The 27,320-nt window shown below is 37.4% G+C and overlaps 3 protein-coding genes across 4 annotated transcripts in view; 1 reads left to right on the forward strand and 2 right to left on the reverse strand.

Moving 5' to 3' along the window:
• Positions 1 to 27,320, forward strand: part of LOC122981768 (polymeric immunoglobulin receptor-like) — a 724,120-nt gene that overhangs the window by 524,634 nt on the left and 172,166 nt on the right. The gene's annotated exons all lie outside the window — the stretch shown is intronic.
• The window catches only part of LOC122981723, a 930,226-nt gene that overhangs the window by 380,453 nt on the left and 522,453 nt on the right, over positions 1 to 27,320 (reverse strand). The gene's annotated exons all lie outside the window — the stretch shown is intronic.
• Positions 1 to 27,320, reverse strand: part of LOC122981752 — a 72,827-nt gene that overhangs the window by 12,244 nt on the left and 33,263 nt on the right. Inside the window, exon 6 of one of the 2 annotated variants that reach the window (XM_044350488.1) lies at positions 20,102 to 20,425. In XM_044350488.1, coding sequence (XP_044206423.1) covers positions 20,102 to 20,425 — 324 coding nt within the window. Of the gene's footprint in view, positions 1 to 20,101; positions 20,429 to 27,320 lie in introns of both variants that reach the window. The other variant, XM_044350487.1, reaches the window with a different exon arrangement.

The raw sequence follows: 27,320 nt of genomic DNA on the forward strand, positions 1-27,320 counted from the left end.
GTCCAGTACATAGGAAAAAAATAAACATGAGCAAAGTGAAATATGCAAGTGATTAACAACACCAGAAGAATGTCAGAGCGTATAGTGTAAATAGGTACAAAACTGACAAATTTCATGCAGAAAAGAGTAAGAAATATAGAGAGAAGAATGAAAACACGTAAATTAAGGCAAGACATTGACTTTGTGACTGAACAGTTTAAAGTAAGTACTGGTCCAGAATATGTGTGCTCAGTATGTCACTGGCAGCTAGTTCAACATAAGGGGATAAAATGTAAAAAAAGGAGGTATATGCCAAAAAAGGAATACAAGTGTGTAGTAAATGTATAATTGAAACATATTTTCACAAACGTATTGATATTTATCTTCAAGACTGTATTTTCAAAAAGGGACCCATTAATGAGTTATGGATTTGTTTCACGTGTCATTGAAAAATTCTTGTTGGTAAAATTCCTGAAGAAAACATTATGAACAATTTGGCTTTAGATCCTATTCCACCTCAGCTAAATGGTTCACTCAATATAACAACACTTGATTGCAATGTACATTCCATTCATGAAAGTTCTTGCTTTGCCAAAAGGTGGACAAAATGGTGTTTATGGACCAGTTACATGTGCGCCATCCAATATTACAAGTGTGACTGATGTTCTTCCAAGACCAGATAATCATGATCTTATGATTTATGTCAAACTGAAAAGAAACTTAACTTACAAAGGACATTATGAATATCAGTATACTCACACAGATAAAACACAGGGAGCACTGGCATATTTGAAAGAATGCAACAAATGGTATAAACATGCAAATCAAGTAAATGTGAGGAAGAAGCCGACGATGATGATGATGATGATGATACATCAAAACGTGTGTAAAGACAAAATCCAAAGTGCTAACGTACAATTAGAAGATGAATCCACTGATGAATCATTACATGAAAGACAGCAACATGACATGTTCATGGTCACATTTGCAACCGGTTGATATTGCACAAGAAGTTTTGGATCTGCACTTTGATGACATTTTATCTGTCGCACCAGCAGAAGGCAACAATCCTGTGAGATTATTAACTGAAACCAACAAAGCAAAATGTTTCCCACCTCTGAAATGTTAACAAACAAAGATTCACTTGGAAGCATTTTAAACTTTGATGAAGGATATGAATTTCTGAAATCTATACGAGGTACACCTGCTTGTTGGCAATCTGTACAAAAGGATTTATTTGTTATGGTGAGACAACTGGGTATTCCAAGATGGTTTTGCTCATTCTCGTCTGCTGATTTGTGATGGACAGAACTTCTACAAAGCATAATGAAACAAGAAGCCCAGAAATACATTGATGACCTGGACTTGTCTGACACATTGGACATGTTAAAAAGGAATCCTGTGACAGCTGCAAGAATGTTTGATGGTTCCACTGTTTCCTATCATGTCGCCAGCTCAGCCAATTGATAGAATAATTGATTACTTCTATCGTATTGAATTTCAATAGCATGGAAGTCCACAAACCCATTGTTTGTTGTGGGTTGAGAATGTGCTTCAAATTGACCAAGATGATGAAATATGTAGCATTCATGGATCAATGTGTGACATGTGAAATGCCACCAGAGACAGATCAGTAAATGTATGAAACTGTGTCCATTGTAAAACAACACAGCAAAAGGCACTCAAAACATGCAAAAAGAAGGGAACTTGTAGATTCAAATTTCCACGCCCACAAAGCAACAAGACATTTATCACAAGAAGTAATCCTGATGACAAACAAGATAAGAAATGCAATAATGACCAGTGTGATAAAAGTAAGGATTGTGAAACTTGTATCAAAGAAAAACAAGAAATGCAAAGAGAGCATGCAGCAGCTATTATGAAACAAGTGAAAGAACTGTTCAAGTTCACTGTTGACTCTTTGCTTCTATTGGTATATTTAAAGAAATATTTAAAGCAGTGTACAAAAAGTTGACAAAGAAAACCAGCATTCTTTTGAAAAGAAGTTTATGATATCTGGATGAATCAATACAACTGTGCACTTTTACGATACTGGAATCCTAATATGGACATTCTATATGTTGTTGATGCATATAGCTGTATAATTTACATAATATCCTATATTACCCTGTAACTACATGTAAGAAGGGGTGAACAACCTACATAATTTACTCTGTAACTACAGAGGACAAAATTGGAATCCCAATATGGACATTCTATATGTTGTTGATACATATAGTTGTATAGTTTACATAATATGCTGTATTACAAAAGCTGAGCCCGCATACCCTGTAGTTACCCAGTAACTTAATGTAACAAGAGGAGAACTAACAGTGCTTTAGATTACAGCCCACATACACTGTACTTACCCTGTAACTACGCGTAACAAGGGGTGAATAACCAACATAACTTACTCTGTAACTACAGAGGACAAAATTTGGATCCCAATATGGACATTTTATATGTTGTTGATGCATATACCTGTATAATTTACATAATATCCTATATTTTAAAAGCTGAGCCCACATACCCTGTACTTACCCTGTAACTACACGTAACAAGGGTTGAATAACCAACATAACTTACTCTGTAACTACAGAGGACAAAATTGGGATCCCAATATGGACATTCTATATGTTGTTGATACATATAGTTGTATAGTTTACATAATATGCTATATTACAAAAGCTGAGCCCGCATACCCTGTTTTTACCCTGTAACTAAATGTAACAAGGGGAGAACTAACAGTGCTTTAGATTACAGCCCACATACACTGTACTTACCCTGTAACTACGCGTAACAAGGGGTGAATAACCAACATAACTTACTCTGTAACTACAGAGGACAAAATTTGGATCCCAATATGGACATTCTATATGTTGTTGATGCATATACCTGTATAATTTACATAATATCCTATATTTCAAAAGCTGAGCCCACATACCCTGTACTTATCCTGTAACTGCACGTAACAAGGGTTGAATAACCAATATAACTTACTCTGTAACTACAGAGGACAAAATTGGGATCCCAATATGGACATTCTATATGTTGTTGATACATATAGTTGTATAGTTTACATAATGTCCTATATTACAAAAGCTGAGCCCGCATACCCTGTAGTTACCCTGTAACTAAATGTAACAAGGGGAGAACTAACAGTGCTTTAGATTACAGCCCACATACATTGTACTTACCCTGTAACTATGCGTAACAAGGGGTGAATAACCAACATAATTTACTCTGTAACTACAGAGGACAATATTTGGATCCCAATATGGACATTCTATATGTTGTTGATGCATATACCTGTATAATTTACATAATATCCTATATTTCAAAAGCTGAGCCCACATACCCTTTACTTACCCTGTAACTGCACGTAACAAGGGTTGAATAACCAACATAACTTACTCTGTAACTACAGAGGACAAAATTTGGATCCCAATATGGACATTCTATATGTTGTTGATGCATATACCTATATAATTTACATAATATCCTATATTTCAAAAGCTGAGCCCACATACCCTGTACTTACCCTGTAACTACACGTAACAAGGGTTGAATAACCAACATAACTTACTCTGTAACTACAGAGGACAAAATTGGAATCCCAATATGGACATTTTATATGTTGTTGATACATATAGTTGTATAGTTTACATAATATGCTATATTACAAAAGCTGAGCCCGCATACCCTGTAGTTACCCAGTAACTTAATGTAACAAGAGGAGAACTAACAGTGCTTCAGATTACAGCCCACATACACTGTACTTACCCTGTAACTACGCGTAACAAGGGGTGAATAACCAACATAACTTACTCTGTAACTACAGAGGACAAAATTTGGATCCCAATATGGACATTCTATATGTTGTTGATGCATATACCTGTATAATTTACATAATATCCTATATTTTAAAAGCTGAGCCCACATACCCTGTACTTACCCTGTAACTACACGTAACAGGGGTTGAATAACCAACATAACTTACTCTGTAACTACAGAGGACAAAATTGGGATCCCAATATGGACATTCTATATGTTGTTGATACATATAGTTGTATAGTTTACATAATATGCTATATTACAAAAGCTGAGCCCGCATACCCTGTAGTTACCCTGTACCTTAATGTAACAAGAGGAGAACTAACAGTGCTTTAGATTACAGCCCACATACACTGTACTTACCTTGTAACTATGCGTAACAAGAGGTGAATAACCAACATAAATTACTCTGTAACTACAGAGGACAATGTGAAAACAGGTTGTTTGAATTTTACTTTCCTCAAAACATGGAAGAACAAACTAAATTAACCACACAGTTTGCAGTTAGAAGAGCATATGAACCATATATGTGCATTCTGATTCATACCTCATGTTTTAACTGTAGTTATATATTTATTTCCTGTGATGAAAGGAGACTGTGCACAGAGCTGAAAAAAGGGTAAGCTTGCACCTTGAGGAGCCATAATTCTAGACGAAAACAAAAGCCAGCATTCAACATTTTAATGACGTCACATTTTTTTCCCCTGTGCCTACATATATGTACGTACTGTACTGGTACACCGTTAATGAAAAAAGATTACACCATAACTACAGAGTAATAACCTTTTTTTGCTTTTGGCAATCTGAAGACAGTTTTTCATGCTTTTAACACTGACACCAAACAGAGAGAGCACATCACCACTGTACTGGCCTCCCTCCACTGGATACCAGTGAAATACAGGACTGATTTTAAGCTCTGAATGTTTTGCACCAGCCTAAATCTCTAATGTCTTCCGTCCATATTCTACATTAAGACCCCTCAGATCCTCTGATCAGTTATTCCTCTCTGTTCCACGTTCCCGGTCAAAATCCAAAAGTGACAAAGCTTTTTCCATCGCTGTTCCCAGACCGTGGAACAGTTTGCCCCTCACCATCAGATCCTCCCCATCTATCACCACTTTTAAATCCCAGCTACAGACCCTCCTTTATAGAATCACTTTTGAGTCCCCCTAATTTTTTTTATAGCATATTAAAATTGTTAATTTTATTTATTACAATTTACTTTACTTACTTTACTTTATTTACCCGTGAACACTCCGTCATGCCCTAACCGGCGTGCGTTTCTCTCGCTCTTGGCCGGAGAGAGTGCGCCAGTGCCGGGAGGGCACAGCGCGCAGCGCTCCCACTGTTCCTGCAGAGTCATGCTCCAGTTCAAACTGTTCCTTGCAGGCCCGCACTTGTGTCCCGCGGTCTTGCACTTTCACAAACTTTTCCCCACTGTCCGAACTCTTTTCTTCACGCTAGGCGTTCGAGGGTGCACAGTCGGCGCTGACGCGACACACACACATATACACTTACCTGCTGCTGCTGCCTCTGGTTGCCTCCGGGCATGGGCCAAACTGAGGCACTTCCTGGACACACCATAAATAGCGCTCGGTGGCACCCTTAAGAGGGTCATGTGACCGTGGACCATACCATTAATATTGAATGGACTGATATTTTATGATTTATTTTGGTTTGGGGGTATTTGGCCATAGCTATATGGAGGGCGATTAGTGCCATTTTTCCTTTATGCAAAGTATGTCATTGATTTTTGAATTTATGTTTGTTGTGATGTCAAATTTGAACGTAGGACACTATAATTTGTTAATTGGTTTGCCCGGGGGAGGGGCTAAGAATATATAAGGGGAGCTCTGCTCATTTAGGGTTGTTGGGTTTTTGGTCGTGGCCGAGTAACAATGTGGGTGACGAGCTGCCAGTGTGAAACCTGTCGTGTAAATACTTTTTTTTGTTATTGTGTTTTTTCCACTCCTGCACTGTAAATATTTTTGCCACTCTTGTTTGGGGAACTTGGTGTGAATAAAAAATCACCACGCTGAAGTTTCTAGTCGTCTGAGCCATCATTGAAACCGAACCCGCGACAATCTGGCTTTGTTTTGATTCTTCAACTGTGTTTTTACATTTTTCTGTGTCTTTGGTCAACTGTTGTTTTTGAATGTGCTCTATGAATTAATTTGACTTGACTGTTTCTCTGTGTGTTTACAACATGATGATGATGTTGGGACGGGCAGTAGTGTGTTTGGTTATTAGCAATAATTCATAATTATCATAGATAATTATGAATTATGAAAATAAGATATTGTTAACCTTAATCAATAATTCAGGCACCAACTGTTGGATCTGTGAGGAACACAGTTGATTATTTGCAATAATTATCAATTATCGAGGATAATTAACTAATTATGACAATAGAATTATTAATATGAATTAACAGATACGGGGCACCACCCAGAAACCGGGACCAATAACCAAACAAGGTAGTCTCATAAATGGGAGTTCACCTAGAATGTTAATATCTGAGAGATATCAACATTCGAGGGTGAACAAAGAAGGGTTGAATTCGAGCTCTGACTCCTTCAATCAGCCACTTTTCACAATATTACACACAATAATGACAGAAGGACTTCTGTCATTATTTATGTTTATTAAACTTAGCAAAATTAACAAAGTTAACAAATGCTTCATTCAATAAACAACTATTCTAAAATCTAATCCTACCAAACAAAACACAAACAGCTATGTACAGGATTGGACACATGCAGGGGAATGCATGTGTGTGTGTGCGTGCGTGTGTGTGTGAGCGTGCATGTGTGTGACAAGATGGCGACCGGACCTGACATGATGACGTCGTCGGTCTGCGACGCGGACTTCACTATGGGAGGAAGTCACATCGCGCGAGAACCGGATGGCAGAAATATGGCGGTGTCTTGGTTAGACAGAAGCAAGACGGCGCCGCCTGGTGGACGGCATCTTGCACTCACCCACTTCTGTGAAAAACACACGTGTCTGATGGAGGATAAGGAAAGACAAAGCAAAGCTTTGTCCGACGTTATCTGACCATGTCGGTGCGTGTATGTGTGTGTGCGTGCGCGTGTATGTGTTAGTCAGAAGAGAGAGGGAAGAAGGAGAGAAAGTGATCGTGAGAGGAAGAGAAGCGGTTCCTTTGTCCACAGACAGCGTGTGTACAGACGATAGTCTGTAACGCACGTTGTCTGGTTTCTGACCGACAAAGCAACTTACTTCCTGACTCACGATGGCATGAACACAGCAGTAGTCCAGAGCGGGACAAACACAAAACAGTCTAGCGTGGTGAACACAACTAAACAGGCAGCAAACTTAAAATACTCCTAAGAGTAAAGCAGGAAAAATGGACTCGGCGGTCCGTCAACAACACAACAAAACAATAGCAAAAGCTAAGAGCTAAATGCTAAACAACAGCAACTGATGCTGATAGGAAGACACAACTAACACTGCCTCTGCCCAGACTTATGCCTCTTACTTGGTCGCTTCAGAAAGCGAGCAGGGTGTGTGTGTAGTCCGTCTTTATGTCCGGCTTTGTCCTGGGCTCGGATGCAGACGGTGGCCGTTCTCGCACGGTCGGCGAAAAGCACGGCAGCTGGCTCTCAGCGGCGTGGCGGAGAGAACAGCAGAGTCGACTCGGTGTAGAAGTTTCTTCCTTCTTGAGGGAGTTTGAGGACGCTGGTTGCAGCAGCGGTCTCTCTCGGATCCGGGAATGTGTTCGGGTGAACACGGGCGAAGTCTCGTCTCGTCCGGCGAGGGGAGTCTTCGATGAGGGGAAAAGACGTGTGTGGGGTACCCCCTTTAGTCAGCTGACTCACAGAGGAACAGAAGTTACCCCTAGCTCAGTGACATGGGAAAGGCGTGTGCTTCAGGGCACGGTCAGTTTTAAAGGGGCGGTGATGTCATGGCTGCGTCATTAGGACGCTCCGCTGTGCAGGAGCGTCTCCGCCAATGAGACTGTATGTTGACTGCTCCCTGCTGAGGTGTGAAAATCGCAAAGCATCCTTGGAAATGGAGTTTGCAATGGACTCCCATTGTCTGTAAGCAGCATTTTGGCGCTATTCCTTTGTCGCAGGGGAAACAAAGGAACAAGCACCTCGTGGTCAGGCCTCACAGGTTACATGTAGGCCTTCTCTGTGTGACCTCATGGTCTGAGGCCCAACAATGATGATGATCATGATGATGATGACGACGGTTAAAGGTACATGAATGAATGAATAGTATTATTTTGGACCAGTTATGTGACACATTATTCAGACACATTAAACACCAACAAACCAAACATTCCAGTATGTAAACACACCAGCATTTCACAGCACAATACATTTTACTTCATACAGATCTTTACATACTGTATAATATCCCAGGATATATCCAACAATGAAGATTAAATAAATATATACACACAGCCTCACAGATATGAATTTAAGTGTAATATTAATTTGTGTAGATCAGTGGGTTCATATTGAAACTGCTGTGAATCCTCTTTGACAAATCTGACTGAAGATAAGGATAATCACTTTACCTCATTTATGAGCACAATATTAACACTGAATATATAGGTATAAGGTATAAGGGCATTTTATTAATGCTCGGTATTCATTATAACTTGTTGTGTTTAACCCTTTGTTTCCCACACCAAAGAATGTTTGCTCCCATCAATTTGCTTTTCAAGGTTTCTCATGACTTTAAAATGTATTGCACATTTCTTCTTTGTAAATTAAGAAATGTATGATGTGAACAGCTACATATAAGAATTATGGTAGGTTATATTTATGTAGACTTTACTTGCCTAAGAAATACACCTACCATGAGCATTTATTAGAACTCTGAAAATGTCAGACATGAACACTAACCGCTGATTAGTGGACGACCTGCTCTACCTCCTCAGTCACAGCCGCCCTGTGAAGCATAATGAAAACAACTGAAACAAGCCGACTTCAATGCTCTGCCTCAAAGCTGTGCTCCATTTTTGAAAAAAGCTCCTCATAAATATCACAATATAAAGTGACACATAATGATTACAGTCCAGAAAACGTGAAGCAACATGTGATGTCAAACAGGAAAAGGTAGCAGCTCAGATTAAGAAGCTGCAGCGTTCAGAACAATTTGAATCAAATGTTGAAGCTCTCTGTGAGTTAAGTGTATTTTTAATACTACCACTAGGAGGCACCAGAGTCGGACACTTTTAAATCTTACACAGACTGGCTGTAAAATAACTCACTGTGGTGGACAGACCTTCTTACAATATTGCTGCTGGAGCAGCAGTCACTTCCTTTCTAAAGAGGTTCAGATTCATCATGATGAGGAGATGAGATATTTTTTAGATTTAAATGTGTCCCAAACTAAAGAAATGATAATCTCACCACAACACACAGACAGTTCCAACAATCATTCTTGGCTTCAGTAAGTGTTGAACTCGTCCAGACCTACAAATACTTGGGAACTGTGCTTGATGACAGATTGAGATTTAGTGGCAGTACAGATGTTATTGTGAAAAAGGCTCAGCAGCGTCTAAGCTGCAAACTAAACTCATTTAGAATCTATCGGAGAATATTGACAACGTTTTATTGAAAGTATTTTAACTGCTGGTTTACATTTGTCAAAAGGACAAGAATGGATTGCAACATGTTGTTAACTTCAGCTCTAAAATTATTGGCAAAACACAACGATCCCTTTCTCTGACCTGAACCAAGTGCTGCCAGAGTCTGAACACAACCACAAACACTTTCATACTGCTGGAGTTTCTACCAGCTGAGATCTTACTGCAATATCAGATATTTTGGTGGAAAAAAAGACTAGGTACGTTGTCTCTGAACATTTCATTCATACGTTCAGTATCAACATTTTTACAACTTAAACACATTAATTAACAAAATTTTTCATCATGTTGAGAGAAAATATGTTGAATGTGAATGAATAATTGAATATGAATGTAATTTCTAGGAGACAGAGTTGGCTCAAAGTGTAAAAGAACAATATCAAACAACATCTACATTTATGAAGACAATGAACATTTCATAATAAGCAAGTAAGAAGTTGTTTAACATCTCAGAAACATGATCAGTTGTGTGTCATCAGCATAGAGGTGAAAAATAGCATGTTTATAGTTAATATCTGACAATTAAAAAAAAAAAGAGAAAGAAAGTAGAACAACCTGGAATCTTGCAGCACATGTTAACCTGCACAGTACAGAATCCAGATGCAAATCCAAACATCGTCATATGTTTGCTGTGAGTGCAGAGTAGGTTTGGCCCAGATCCAGGTTCTTGTTAATGGAGTCTTACCACGGGGGGGAAGGAGGACAGTTCTAATAGCTGACACATAACTGAAAATAAAACAGGAAAGACATCAAACCTAATATAGCAGTAACCAGGGTAACAGACCAGATATTGTGTTCTTCTTAGATAATTGTTTGCTGATATTTTAATGTTAACAACTGGACAGGCCAGAGGTCTATTAACAATAATTATGATTTTATTTAATTATAGTTTTGTTCATACTAGTGAAGTAGTTGCAGACATTGTTTATTCCTAACTGCAAAAATAAAATGTATAAATGCCAACAGTAAGAGTTAACATGAGATATACAGAGTTAAAGGAAGTCACCTCCATCTTTCTACTGTTTGAGGTTCCTCTGGTGTTCAAACCAGAGTTCCTCCTCTTCTTCAATTTATAGAGGAGCAGCAGAACAACAGCCAACAGCACAACAATCACAGGCACACATACAACTGGAGGCAAGAAGTCACATGGACGAGAGACCTCAGAGACGGCTGGGAAGGAAGAGAGAGAGAGACATGTAGTAGTTTAAAAGACTGGGATCTTTTGTCTTGTATTAGAAGCTTAAAGGTTCCCTGTGGAGTTTTTGACCACAAGTAGCTTGTTTTTACATGTGGATCTACATCGTGCACACGTGTTTGATGTGATACACAATCCTGCCAGTGGTTTCACATCATCCCACTGATCTACAGGATGCAGGAACCTGCCCAGAAACGCAGCAATGCACCAACAAAAGCAGGAGAGAAGAAGACTGCAAGCAATGCAAGATTTAAAATACTTTAAATAATCAGCTTTGCAAATATTTTATGATTGAGGAAACATATTTAACACTTATGTTGGACCTAAAGGATACACTCAGCATGTTTTGGTGAGTAACACTGAATATAAATATAACCTTGTTTACAAGAAGACTACACAGGAAACCTTTATCAAAAATGAGATCTTCCTTCCAGACTTTGGTCTGAATGTTTCTTGACTTTTCATGTGCTGACATCACATGTTAATAATTATCTTACATCATAAGAAACATAGGATGTGTTTAAACATTAGGTGTGATGATAAAAAAGAAATTTATTGTAAAGTTGAATGTGAAATGTTTCCTTCTAGGTGCTGAACTATATTATGTGCTGAAACACATGTTGGACCATCTTGTTATTCTTATTAGACAACGTTGTTATGCTGAATTTGACTGTTTTAAGAGGATGTTTTGTTGCAGAGAGACAGTGATGGACAGATGGACAGACATGAACTGTCCTGTACCTGTAAACTGCTCTGTGGTTTCAGGGAAAGATGATGAAGGTGTGAAGCTTCCTGATCTGGAGATTAAACTCTGTGTTGTTGTTGGTGTGGAGGCTGATGGGACTGATGTTGGAAAAGGTCGGAAAATCCACTTTGGTTTTGAAGTGGTTGGAGCTGTGAACAATGAAAACACATTGAAACAATCAGATACTGAATCAATAATGCAGAGAAATGAGATGCTGCTCTAGACAGAAAGATCATATTGACAGCATCCATCACATACACAAGAAATACGCAGCATTAAATATGTTAATGAAGTAAATGATTAAGATTTGCTCTATTAATCACAAAAAAAGTTTTGTTATTTGGACAACTAGTATGACTCTGCCAACCTCAGCACTCCTCTTGTTGTCACAAATAAACTTCTGACTGTAACCCGAAAAATAAGATATTTGTTTCTGTCATGTCATTTCCATCCACTCTGTAAATTTTGAATTCCCAATTCTTTTTTTTATCATATGTTTTGGACATTTTATGGCTCTATTTGATAGTGATAGTGGAGAGAGACAGGACATGTGGGGAAAGAGAGTAGGGGGATGTGTTCTTGACCACAAGTAGCTTGTTTTTACATGTGGATCTACGTTGTGCACACGTGGTTGACGTGTTACACAATCCTGCCAGTGGTTTCACAACATCCCACTGATCTACAGGATGCAGGAACCTGCCCAGAAACACAGCAATGCACCAACAAAAGCAGGAGAGAAGAAGACCACAAGCAATGCAAGATTTAAAATACTTTATATAATCAGCTTTACAAATATTTTATGATTGAGGAAACATATTCAACACTTATGTTGGACCTAAAGGATACACTCAGCATGTTTTGGTGAGTAACACTGAATATAAATATAACGTTGTTTACAAGAAAACTACACAGGAAACCTTCATCAAAAATGAGATCTTCCTTCCAGACTTTGGTCTGAATGTTTCTTGACTTGTCATGTGCTGACATCACATGTTGGACCATCTTGTTATTCTTATTAGACAATGTTGTTATGCTGAATTTGACTGTTTTAAGAGGACGTTTTGTTGCAGAGAGACAGTGATGGACAGATGGACAGACATGAACTGTCCTGTACCTGTAAACAACTGCTCTGTGGTTTCAGGGAAAGATGATGAAGGTGTGAAGCTTCCTGAACTGGAGATTAAACTCTGTGTTGTTGTTGGTGTGGAGGCTGATGGGACTGATGTTGGAAAAGGTCGGAGGGTCCAGTTTGGTTTTGAAGTGGTTGGAGCTGTGAACAATGAAAACACATTGAAACAAACAGATACTGAATCAATAATGCAGAGAAATGAGATGCTGCTCTAGACAGAGAGATCATATTGACAGCATCCATCACATACACAAGAAATACGCAGCATTAAATATGTTAATGAAGTAAATGATTGAGATTTGCTCTATTAATCACAAAAAAAGTTTTGTTATTTGGACAACTAGTGTGACTCTGCCAACCTCAGCACTCCTCTTGTTGTCACAAATCAACTTCGGGCTGTAACCCGAAGAAAGAGATATTTGTTTCTGTCATGTCATTTCCATCCACTCTGTAAATTTTATATTCCAAATTCTTTTTTTTATCATATGTTTTGGGCATTTTATGGCTCTATTTGATAGTGATAGTGGAGAGAGACAGGACATGTGGGAAAAGAAAGTAGGAGGATTTGTTCTTGACCACAAGTAGCTTGTTTTTACATGTGGATCTACGTTGTGCACACGTGGTTGACGTGATACACAATCCTGCCAGTGGTTTCACATCATCCCACTGATCTACAGGATGCAGGAACCTGCCCAGAAACACAGCAATGACCAACAAAAGCAGGAGAGAAGAAGACCACAAGCAATGCAAGATTTAAAATACTTTAAATAATCAGCTTTGCAAATATTTTATGATTGAGGAAACATATTCAACACTTATGTTGGACCTAAAGGATACACTCAGCATGTTTTGGTGAGTAACACTGAATATAAATATAACCTTGTTTACAAGAAAACTACACAGGAAACATTCATCAAAAATGAGATCTTCCTTCCAGACTTTGGTCTGAATGTTTCTTGACTTGTCATGTGCTGACATCACATGTTGGACCATCTTGTTATTCTTATTAGACAATGTTGTTATGCTGACTTTGACTGTTTTAAGAGGACGTTTTGTTGCAGAGAGACAATGATGGACAGATGGACAGACATGAACTGTCCTGTACCTGTAAACAACTGCTCTGTGGTTTCAGGGAAAGATGATGAAGGTGTGAAGCTTCCTGAACTGGAGATTAAACTCTGTGTTGTTGTTGGTGTGGAGGCTGATGGGACTGATGTTGGAAAAGGTCGGAGGGTCCAGTTTGGTTTTGAAGTGGTTGGAGCTGTGAACAATGAAAACACATTGAAACAAACAGATACTGAATCAATAATGCAGAGAAATGAGATGCTGCTCTAGACAGAGAGATCATATTGACAGCATCCATCACATACACAAGAAATACACAGCATTAAATATGTTAATGAAGTAAATGATTAAGATTTGCTCTATTAATCACAAAAAAAGTTTTGTTATTTGGACAACTAGTATGACTCTGCCAACCTCAGCACTCCTCTTGTTGTCACAAATCAACTTCGGGCTGTAACCCGAAAAAAGAGATATTTGTTTCTGTCATGTCATTTCCATCCACTCTGTAAATTTTATATTCCAAATTTTTTTTTTTTATCATATGTTTTGGGCATTTTATGGCTCTATTTGATAGTGACAGTGGAGAGAGACAGGACATGTGGGAAAAGAAAGTAGGAGGATGTGTTTTTGACCACAAGTAGCTTGTTTTTGCATGTGGATCTACGTTGTGCACACGTGGTTGACGTGTTACACAATCCTGCCAGTGGTTTCACATCATCCCACTTATCTACAGGATGCAGGAACCTGCCCAGAAACACAGCAATGACCAACAAAAGCAGGAGAGAAGAAGACTGCAAGCAATGCAAGATTTAAAATACTTTAAATATTCAGCTTTTAAAATATTTTATGATTGAGGAAACATATTCAACACTTATGTTGGACCTAAAGGATACACTCAGTATGTTTTGGTGAGTAACACTGAATATAAATATAACCTTGTTCACAAGAAAACTACACAGGAAACCTTTATCAAAAATGAGATCTTCCTGTTGAAAAAACATCTCAGACACAGTCTGATTGCTGGAGTAAAACAAATTAACATGACAGCAATATGAAAACTTGTGATACAAATCTGACATTTGTTAAAATGAACACAATGAATGTCCAGAAGCAGTTTGTGCTGCAGCTTTACAGACACAGTCAGGTAATCAGTCCTCACCTGATCTTCCTGTTCAAAAAACAACTCCCAAAGACTTTCTTCTGAATGTTTCTTGACTTGCCATGTGCTGACATCACATGTTAATAATTATCTTACATCATAAGAAACGTAGGATGTGTTTAAACATTAGGTGTGAAGATAACGAGGAAATTTATTGTAAAGTTGAATGTGAAATGTTTTCTTCTAGGTGCTGAACTGTCTTATGTGCTGAAACACATGTTGGACCATCTTGTTATTCTTATTACACAATGTTGTTATGCTGAATTTGACTGTTTTAAGAGGACGTTTTGTTGCAGAGAGACAATGATGGACAAATGGACAGACATGAACTGTCCTGTACCTGTAAACTGCTCTGTGGTTTCAGGGAAAGATGATGAAGGTGTGAAGCTTCCTGAACTGGAGATTAAACTCTGTGTTGTTGTTGGTGTGGAGGCTGATGGGACTGATGTTGGAAAGGGTCGGAGAGTCCGGTTTGGTTTTGAAGTGGTTGGAGCCGTGAACAATGAAAACACATTGAAACAATCAGATACTGAATCAATAATGCAGAGAAATGAGATGCTGCTCTAGACAGAAAGATCATATTGACAGCATCCATCACATACACAAGAAATACGCAGCATTAAATATGTTAATGAAGTAAATGATTAAGAATATTTGAAGTGAGTTTGTTCTATTAATCACATGAAATTATTTTTGTTTGATTTCGATTATAAAAGAGTAAGAAAATAACATCTACAGGTTGGTTTTCTGACATTAAACATAAAAGCACAAATGTCTGAAAAGGTTTTTAAAAATCGTACAAACTGATTGTTGTAAATTTAAAAACTAACATTATAAAGGCAACACATTTTACATCCGATTACTTTGTGACTCTACAAATGAGTTTCATCTTTAGAAACATTTTAGAGTATGATGACTTGAACATTAAGGAACCTAAGGAACCGTTCTTCTCTATGTTACCTAATGTTAATAGAAATATAGAAAAGGTCCCAGGTTGGACAACTAGTATGACTCTGCCAACCTCAGCACTCCTCTTGTTGTCACAAATCAACTTCTGGCTGTAACCCGAAAAAAGAGATATTTGTTTCTGTCATGTCATTTCCATCCACTCTGTAAATTTTGAATTCCAAATTCTTTTTTTTTAACATATGTTTTGGACATTTTATGGCTCTATTTGATAGTGATAGTGGAGAGAGACAGGACATGTGGGGAAAGAGAGTAGGGGGATGTGTTCTTGACCACAAGTAGCTTGTTTTTACATGTGGATCTACGTTGTGCACACGTGGTTGATGTGATACACAATCCTGCCAGTGGTTTCACAACATCCCACTGATCTACAGGATGCAGGAACCTGCCCAGAAACACAGCAATGACCAACAAAAGCAGGAGAGAAGAAGACCTCAAGCAATGCAAGATTTAAAATACTTTAAATAATCAGCTTTACAAATATTTTATGATTGAGGAAACATATTCAACACTTATGTTGGACCTAAAGGATACACTCAGCATGTTTTGGTGAGTAACACTGAATATAAATATAACCTTGTTAATAAGAAAACTACACAGGAAACCTTTATCAAAAATGAGATCTTCCTTCCAGACTTTGGTCTGAATGTTTCTTGACTTGTCATGTGCTGACATCACATGTTGGACCATCTTGTTATTCTTATTAGACAATGTTGTTATGCTGACTTTGACTGTTTTAAGAGGACGTTTTGTTACAGAGAGACAGTGATGGACAGATGGACAGACATGAACTGTCCTGTACCTGTAAACTGCTCTGTGGTTTCAGGGAAAGATGATGAAGGTGTGAAGCTTCCTGAACTGGAGATTAAACTCTGTGTTGTTGTTGGTGTGGAGGCTGATGAGACTGATGTTGGAAAAGGTCGGAGAGTCCGGTTTGGTTTTGAAGTGGTTGGAGCTGTGAACAATGAAAACACATTGAAACAATCAGATACTGAATCAATAATGCAGAGAAATGAGATGCTGTTCTAGACAGAAAGATCATATTGACAGCATCCATCACATACACAAGAAAAATGCAGCATTAAATTTGTTAATGAAGTAAATGATTAAGATTTGCTCTATTAATCACAAAAAAAGTTTTGTTATTTGGACAACTAGTATGACTCTGCCAACCTCAGCACTCCTCTTGTTGTCACAAATCAACTTCGGGCTGTAACCCGAAAAAAGAGATATTTGTTTCTGTCATGTCATTTCCATCCACTCTGTAAATTTTGAATTCCAAATTCTTTTTTTTTAACATATGTTTTGGACATTTTATGGCTCTATTTGATAGTGATAGTGGAGAGAGACAGGACATGTGGGGAAAGAGAGTAGGGGGATGTGTTCTTGACCACAAGTAGCTTGTTTTTACATGTGGATCTACGTTGTGCACACGTGGTTGATGTGATACACAATCCTGCCAGTGGTTTCACAACATCCCACTGATCTACAGGATGCAGGAACCTGCCCAGAAACACAGCAATGACCAACAAAAGCAGGAGAGAAGAAGACCTCAAGCAATGCAAGATTTAAAATACTTTAAATAATCAGCTTTACAAATATTTTATGATTGAGGAAACATATTCAACACTTATGTTGGACCTAAAGGATACACTCAGCATGTTTTGGTGAGTAACACTGAATATAAATATAACCTTGTTAATAAGAAAACTACACAGGAAACCTTTATCAAAAATGAGATCTTCCTTCCAGACTTTGGTCTGAATGTTTCTTGACTTGTCATGTGCTGACATCACATGTTGGACCATCTTGTTATTCTTATTAGACAATGTTGTTATGCTGAATTTGACTGTTTTAAGAGGACGTTTTGTTACAGAGAGACAGTGATGGACAGATGGACAGACATGAACTGTCCTGTACCTGTAAACTGCTCTGTGGTTTCAGGGAAAGATGATGAAGGTGTGAAGCTTCCTGAACTGGAGATTAAACTCTGTGTTGTTGTTGGTGTGGAGGCTGATGAGACTGATGTTGGAAAAGGTCGGAGAGTCCGGTTTGGTTTTGAAGTGGTTGGAGCTGTGAACAATGAAAACACATTGAAACAATCAGATACTGAATCAATAATGCAGAGAAATGAGATGCTGCTCTAGACAGAGAGATCATATTGACAGCATCCATCACATACACAAGAAAAATGCAGCATTAAATTTGTTAATGAAGTAAATGATTAAGATTTGCTCTATTAATCACAAAAAAAGTTTTGTTATTTGGACAACTAGTATGACTCTGCCAACCTCAGCACTCCTCTTGTTGTCACAAATCAACTTCGGGCTGTAACCCGAAAAAAGAGATATTTGTTTCTGTCATGTCATTTCCATCCACTCTGTAAATTTTATATTCCAAATACTTTTTTTATCATATGTTTTGGGCATTTTATGGCTCTATTTGATAGTGATAGTGGAGAGAGACAGGACATGTGGGAAAAGAAAGTAGGAGGATGTGTTTTTGACCACAAGTAGCTTGTTTTTGCATGTGGATCTACGTTGTGCACACGTGGTTGACGTGATACACAATCCTGCCAGTGGTTTCACATCATCCCACTTATCTACAGGATGCAGGAACCTGCCCAGAAACACAGCAATGACCAACAAAAGCAGGAGAGAAGAAGACCACAAGCAATGCAAGATTTAAAATACTTTAAATATTCAGCTTTGCAAATATTTTATGATTGAGGAAACATATTCAACACTTATGTTGGACCTAAAGGATACACTCAGCATGTTTTGGTGAATAACACTGAATATAAATATAACCTTGTTCAGAAGAAAACTACACAGGAAACCTTTATCAAAAATGAGATCTTCCTGTTGAAAAAACATCTCAGACACAGTCTGATTGCTGGAGTAAAACGAATCAACATGACAGCAACATGAAAACTTGTGTGATACAAATCTGACATTTGTTAAAATGAACACAATGAATGTCCAGAAGCAGTTTGTGCTGCAGCTTTACAGACACAGTCAGGTAATCAGTCCTCACCTGATCTTCCTGTTGAAAAACAAATCCCAAAGACTTTCTTCTGAATGTTTCTTGACTTGCCATGTGCTGACATCACATGTTAATAATTATCTTACATCATAAGAAACGTAGGATGTGTTTAAACATTAGGTGTGAAGATAACGAGGAAATTTATTGTAAAGTTGAATGTGAAATGTTTTCTTCTAGGTGCTGAACTGTCTTATGTGCTGAAACACATGTTGGACCATCTTGTTATTCTTATTACACAATGTTGTTATGCTGAATTTGACTGTTTTAAGAGGACGTTTTGTTGCAGAGAGACAATGATGGACAAATGGACAGACATGAACTGTCCTGTACCTGTAAACTGCTCTGTGGTTTCAGGGAAAGATGATGAAGGTGTGAAGCTTCCTGAACTGGAGATTAAACTCTGTGTTGTTGTTGGTGTGGAGGCTGATGGGACTGATGTTGGAAAGGGTCGGAGAGTCCGGTTTGGTTTTGAAGTGGTTGGAGCCGTGAACAATGAAAACACATTGAAACAATCAGATACTGAATCAATAATGCAGAGAAATGAGATGCTGCTCTAGACAGAAAGATCATATTGACAGCATCCATCACATACACAAGAAATTTGCAGCATTAAATATGTTAATGAAGTAAATGATTAAGAATATTTGAAGTGAGTTTGTTCTATTAATCACATGAAATTATTTTTGTTTGTTTTCGATTACAGAAGAGTAAGAAAATAACATCCACAGGTTGTTTTTCTGACATTAAACATAAAAGCACAAATGTCTGAAAAGGTTTTTAAAAATCGTACAAACTGATTGTTGTAAATTTAAAAACTAACATTATAAAGGCAACACATTTTACATCCGATTACTTTTTGACTCTACAAATGAGTTTCATCTTTAGAAACATTTTAGAGTATGATGTCTTGAACATTAAGGAACCTGAGGAACCGTTCTTCTCTATGTTACCGAATGTTAATAGAAATACAGAAAAGGCCCCAGGTTGGACAACTAGTATGACTCTGCCAACCTCAGCACTCCTCTTGTTGTCACAAATCAACTTCTGGCTGCAACCCAAAAAATAAGATATTTGTTTCTGTCATGTGATTTATATCCACTCTTTAATTTTTTAATTAAAGATTCTTTTATGCCTTTATTATAGGGACTTTGTAGATATGACAGGAAATGAAGGGGGTAAGATGGGGGGGGTGACATGCAACAAAGGTCCGTTGCTGCATTCAAACCGCGGACGCTGTGGTTATGTGACATGCGTCTTAACCAGAAGGCTACAGGAGTGCACCAAGTTCTCATCATTTTAAACATTTAACAACTGATATGCACTGAGCAGAATGTGGACAAAAATTAAGAAATAAAACTCACCATCTACAACAAAGATCCGGAACGTGTTGGATGAATCTGGAGACAACGCTCTGCCGTAACCACACCTGTACCGTCCTGTGTCTGACTTCTTCAGCTGTGTGATGGTCAAATAGAGTCCAAATACAGATCCTTTTCTATATTCAATGCTGTATCTGCCATTCTGAGCTCTGTTCTCTTCTGTTTCAACCAGGATGTCTTCTTCTTTTTTACATTCATCCTTACAGAAAAACTTCCTGTTTCCATAGACAGTATCAATGCATCCACTTGTGATATTTCCTCCCACAGTTCCTGTATGGATGAAACGAGTGTTGTCACCCAACGTTGCTTCTGAAAAGATGAACAATCAACAGTTACTGTCTATACTTCCTGTAAGATGCTGCAGTCTGATCACAATATTTCCTGCTTCACATTTACACAGATCCACAGAGTCACACTGGGAGCTGCCCAGTTCAACTACAGTCTGATTGCTGGAGTAATGATTTCATCCAACATTGATACACTGAGTCAATATATCATAAACGTCTCACATTCTTCAACAATTTAATTAAATTCTATCTGACTTCATTTATTCTTAAGCCTCAGAATCATTAAATGGGATGAACATAGTAAATATATCAGGTTTTATGACTTTCAGTAGAAACTCACCATCTGTAACTATGACGTCAAAGTCACAGTAAGTATCTGGGACCGAAGATCCACCCAAACCACATCTGTACCATCCTGAGTCCGACTTGGTCAGCTGTGTGATGGTCACAGTCACAGTTCTTCTTCCAGAAGATCCGTCTTTATATTTGATGCTGTATCTGCCACTCTGAGCTGTGACATCATTTGTTTTAATGAGAATGTCTTCTTTACATTCTCCTTTACAGAAGAACTTGGTGCTTCTAGACGAAGTAAAATAGCAATCCATTGAACCATTTCCTCCTTCAGCTCCAGCGAAAACAAGTATTGCATTGACGAGTCCAGTGTTTCCATCCTGCAGTGCTGTTGGAAAGATGAACAGTGAATACTGATGATCAATACTTTGTGTATTGTAGACTTACTGTAAACAGACTACAGATTAATGAGGGCTAATCCATCAGTTCACAGAGAAGCAGAGATGATACAGAGGCAGCCATTAGCAAAGTTTTCACTGACTGTACAGCAGTTACTGTTGTTCTACTTGTAGCTGCAGTTGTAGTCACAGTGTCTCTGTGTAACGTCTGTTTTTCAATGTTTTTGTTTCATACTTTCTAATATCAAACACATTAATGAGCAACAAATATTCATGGATGGATGGTTCATATGTTTTGTTAAATTACATTACATTTAGTTTAGTTAAATTACAAGATTACATTATAGAGATGTTGCAGCGGCAACTAGTAACAGAATATTTTAGAGAACGACAGGAAAATGAATTAAAATGACAGCAACATGAAAACTTGTGTGATACAAATCTGACATTTGTTAAAATAAACACAATGAATGTCCAGAAGCAGTTTGTGCTGCAGCTTTACAGACACAGTCAGGTAATCAGTCCTCACCTGATAAGAAGCAGAAGAACAGAACATGGTGGATATTCATTCTGAGTTTGATCCTGATGCAGAAAATCATCAAACTGTCAGAGAACTGCCTCTATATGTCTGTCTGATCAATCAGGAAGCTGACGATGATTTAAGTTAACACTCATTCTTTTTTCTATCTCTCTCTTAAAACCTTTTCTTTCTTTTGGCGATCTGGAGACAGTTTTACATGCTTTTATAACCTCATGTCTCGATTACTGCAACTCACTTTATCTGGGAGTGAGTCAGTCCTTCCTGTCTCGTCTGAAAGTGGTTCAAAATGCAGCAGCGACATTCCTGACTGGATCAAAAAAAGAGAGATCACCCTGTACTGACCTCCCTCCACTGGTTACCAGTGAAATATGGGTCTAACAGTTAACTTCATGGGAAATTATAAGTTATATCAACTTCATTGGAAGTTGGTCCCACCCTCCCTCTCTTTGTCTCTTCTGTCTCCGTCCCTCTCTCTCTCTCTCTCTCATGTAAAATTTGATTTGCCTTTTTTCTGTGTTTACAACATAGTGATGATGATGATTGTTAAAGGTACATTAATGAATGAATCATTTTATTATCGATCCATTGTATGACCTATATGACCTCTATGGAATTATTTAACACATTAAACACCAACAAACCAAACATTCCAGTATGTTTACACACCAGCATCTCACAGCACAATATATTGACCTCATACAAATACAAAATACAAAAATCTTTACATAATGTATAATATCCCAGGAGATATCCAACAATGAAGATTAAATAAATACATACACACAGCCTCACAGATATGAACACAAGTGTAATATTAATTTATGTAGATCAGTGGTTTCCTGATGAAGCTGCTGTGAATCTGACTGAAGATAAGGATAATCACTTTACCCCATTTAACATTTATGATCACCATATAAACATTGAATATATAGTTATAGGTATAAGAGCATTTCATTAATGCCCATTATTTATTATAACTTCTCCTATGAAGATATATTTTATATTATTACAACTGAGTTTTACTATATTGTCATTCATTATCTGTTTATACAGCAGCAAACACTTCTGGGTGCCAACAGGCGTTATAACCATTTATTAAATATCTATAAACTGCTTATAAATGATAAATATGGGTACGTAAAATCCAGTGTTACCAATATATTTTCAAATCATAAATCAAACAAACTGAAGGAAGCAACACGAAGTTGTTCAGTGAAGCCTTTGTTCAGAAAAGGCACAATATGTCAGCAAGAGATTTCCTGGCTCTTACCGAGACTTGGCAAGAAAAAACGTTTTGGAAACTAAAGGCCTCTTTTGCAGTGGCTACAGGGTTAGGGTTAGGGTTGTTCATGGGTCCACTATATCTGAATATGGTATCCTACACTGTAAAAAAAAAAAATCGTAAAAAAATGATAAAAAGTCTGGCAGCAAAAGTTGCCAAACACTTACCGTCAAATAACAGTAAAAAACTTTTAGTTATTCGACAGAGATTTATTTTAAAAATACGGATAATTACTTTGGACATTGTCTGCATTTTTACAGTCCAACCATTGTAAAATAAAAATAAAATCTCATTTTAAAACATCGCTAGAATGTTAAATGAATGGATAAATCTGCATAAAAAATGAAAAAGACTGCAGAAATACCTTAGAATGACCTAATTTAAATGAAGACTCCTGTTTTCATACAGTAATCTTTGGTAAATTCATAGGATTATTCAATCCATCCACAAGAACTCCCCCACAAAATACAGATTTCTGGATGTAAAACGCAGAAAAACGAAAAATCAAATTACTCTTCTTTAACACCCATTAATGGTATCTTGAGAGCTTTAGGCTTTTATTCTATGTGATTATCCAATCTATTTACAGTAGATCCCTGGTAAATGTTGGTTTTACACTGTATAAAAAAATAAGATCATGTGATAATAGCTTCAAAAAACATAATTTTAATAATCATTACTTTATATAAACATTATTTGACAGCAATTACAAGCAACTCTCCAGTATATTTACAGGCTTTTCTCATAAATGTATGGAGTATACATTATATAAACATTATTTGACAGTAATTAAAATCAACTCTCCAGTATATTTACAGGCTTTTCTCATAAATGTATGGAGTATACATTATATAAACATTATTTGACAGTAATTAAAATCAACTCTCCAGTATATTTACAGGCTTTTCTCATAAATGTATGGAGTATACATTATATAAACATTATTTGACAGTAATTAAAATCAACTCTCCAGTATATTTACAGGCTTTTCTCATAAATGTATGGAGTATACATTATATAAACACTTTTTGACAGTTATTAAAATCAACTCTCCAATATATTTATGGGCTTTTCCCATTAATGTATTAGGTTTAGTTTCTATAAACATTATTTGATAGTATTTAAAAGCAACTATCCAATATATCTACATACATTCCCCCATTAATGTATGAGGTTAACTTTATATTAACATTATTTGACAGTAATTACAAGCAGCTCTCCAATATATCTACGGACATTTCACATTAATGTATGGGGTTCTGAATGTACAAAAACCAGAAGGTCTATGTAAAAGTACCATTATATCAACTTCTTTTACACTGAATCATTATATACATTTTTCTACTGCCATTTTACAATCCATTCAATGCAGATCCCCATTTGAGGTGTATGAGGTTTCAAGACGTTTAATAATGTATCATAAAATTACATTTCACTACTTGCTTTACAAAGTAATTCACTATTTTTTATAGTGTTATCCTTAAAGTTTCAGAATTAATGAACCACTAAACAGCCATATTGAATTATTATGCGGGTCTGAAGCTGATCAACCCAATAAGAGCTCAAACAGAATACTTTACTAGAATATATTTATTTATTTTCTCATTCAGATTATTTCAACAGACATTAATGGAAGCAAAAACAGTTTTGTACATTTTATCATTACAATGTCTTACATGTTGCATTATGGCAAAAGGGAAACTACGGCCAATTTAGAAATTCATACATATTATTCCCATGCTCTAAGATGGTTCAAAATGTTAGTGAACATGAACAAATCTCTCGCAAATCCAAAAATTATTTGGCTAAAATTCAGATTTGTGATGTCATCTGATAATGTCTGGAGCTTTTCCAAAAACAATGAATTGAGAAAGATGTTATAGATGACACTGAGAACACCCAGGGGGATGTTCTGAGTATATGGTAGGGTTGGGCTGATGGGCAATGCCATCATCCATCACTAGTGGCTGAAGGTCATCAACCACTGAGCCTCTAACATTATAACATCGTGTTTTAAAAGCCCCCCCGTTGTCTGTCCATCTTTTGCGTGGATTAAATTACTCTTATTGGCTTTTTACTCACAAAGCTTTTATTGCACTTACAGTAACGCAACAACTGTAGTTGTCGTCAACTCAAGTACTTCACGTGGTTCACTGTCTCTCCTCTGCTCCACTCAGAGGACAAACACTCACACATGCAAGGATCGCTCAGCGCCACCTGTGGTGAAACAGACGAGAGGAGAGAAACTTAGCACAACCATAAATGATAGCAAAATGCAGTAATTTATCCCACCAGATATCATTGTCCATTACGATGTTTCACTGTGGACATCGTCATATGCCAATTCTGTAGACATTGCCCAACCCTAGTATACAGCTACATTTTCTTTTTCAGATATGAAAGGTCACTATAGAATAAAGCTTACTTGGGTATTTAAATATTACTACAAAATTAGTTTCACATTCATTGTCTATGAAGCAGCCCCAGACTTTATTGCGGATGGCATCAGAAATTTGAGTCTCACGTCTCTGGTTTGTGGCTTTGGGAGGAAGTAGTTCACGTTCACAAATATCAGAAATGGGAGTTACACATGTGCAAGTCACAAGCAAGTCTCAAGTCTTAACCTTAAAGGCTCAAGCAAGTCCTAAGTCACTGTGTTTAGACTCAAGTAACCCAAGTCAAGTCACTGCTAAACGTCAAGCAAGACAAGTCAATTAAGTCACAAATCAAGTCACCATGAAAGAAGTGCTTAAAACACTAGAGAAATGGGTACAATGGCAATCCATATCATGAGAAAACGGCAACACGAAATAGTATTCTATCTGATGATTACTTTTTTCTGCTGTGGATTGTGTAGACTAATACATCCATTCATTTAGAACACTGAAATTGTTCAAATGTCAAGCATCATCAAGGAAAAATACCATCTTGTTTGCCTGATCTTGAAGAATTGCATTTGTTACACAGTTGACTGGAGAGAAAGAGAGACCATTCTGCTGTGGTCGAGTTACATTGACTTTGAACTAGTGAACAGAATAATGAAGCTCTGTCATGAGAAGCTGTCAATTCATAAGCTTTCTTGCCTAAATCAGAAACGGTCTGGTAATATTAAGCTCAACTCAAGCTCAGTGCAGGTATGGGAAAATGCTTTCAACAAGCTTTCAGCTCAATCCTGTCTTGCATCGTTTTCTAGGTCCTGGTAGACACTGTCTTTAAAGCCTGGGTTGCACACACTACACTAGAAGTTACCCTATCATGTCTCAAAACGTTAACTGTTCATGCTCAATATCTACAATAATGTAAATAGGCGACTCAGCTGAATAAAAACTGTCAAGTCTTTTCGAGTCATCTGCCTCAAGTCAAAGTCAAATCGAGTCTTATCAGTGTTAGTAAAGCAAGTCGCAAGTCCTCAAATTTACGACTTGTGTCCAGTCATGCGACTTGAGTCCCTAACCTCTGACAAATGACTGAACTTTCCTTGGCCATGGAAATAGGGGCTAAATTCAAAAACAGGAGCTAAATTCCCTCCAGAAACAAACAAATAAGCTAATACATGATCAGTATTAACATACAAATGTGAATCTGCATGCTAAAAATAGTCTCAAGTTCATATGGCAGATTGAAAGTCACCCACTTCCTTTCAGAATTCCAACGATGGCTATGATCCTCTGCAATGAGCCTCAGCCTTGTCCTGAGAATACAAAAATGGAAAATATGTATCACACTCTTAGAAGTGCCTACACACCAACAGGTGGCAACGTTGTTGCCTGTATTATTTTCAATGTACACACAATGTCAACTTTGCCTCCTACCCTCACAGCAGTGGCAGAGGGGAGCCATGAGGATGCAGCTCTAAAGGAGTGCAGTTTGCTGCTTGAACAGAAATTGAGCATGATCAAACTTTGCCTCTTTTAGTGCAGGGATATTAAGGGTTTAAAAAGGTCTGAAATTAAGGTTGGGGCCAGATCAAGGTGTTCTTTAAATTTAATCAGAAATCTTAAAACCATTTGTAAAACTGACTGGTATCCTGTGTTGGGATGCTTAATTTGGAGTGATGTAGTAGTCTCAATCTGTTCAACTGCTGTGTTAATTAAGATGTTAACTTACACTTCGGTGTGAGTTTGAGAAGCAGTTGACAGCAGTTAACACTTCTGGGTGCCAACAGGAGTTATAACCATTTACTAAATATCTATATACTGCTTATAAATGATAAATATGGGGACGTAAAATCCGGTGTTACCAATATATTTTCAAATCATAAATCAAACAAACCGAAGGAAGCAACATGAAATTGTTCAGTGAAGCCTTTGTTGAGAAAAGGAAGAATATGTCAGCGAGAGATTTCCTGGCTCTTAATGAGACTTGGCAAGAAAAAACGTTTTGGAAACTAAAGGCCTCTCTT

This window comes from Thunnus albacares, chromosome 5 (assembly GCF_914725855.1).
Source record: "Thunnus albacares chromosome 5, fThuAlb1.1, whole genome shotgun sequence".
Lineage (NCBI taxonomy): Eukaryota > Metazoa > Chordata > Actinopteri > Scombriformes > Scombridae > Thunnus > Thunnus albacares.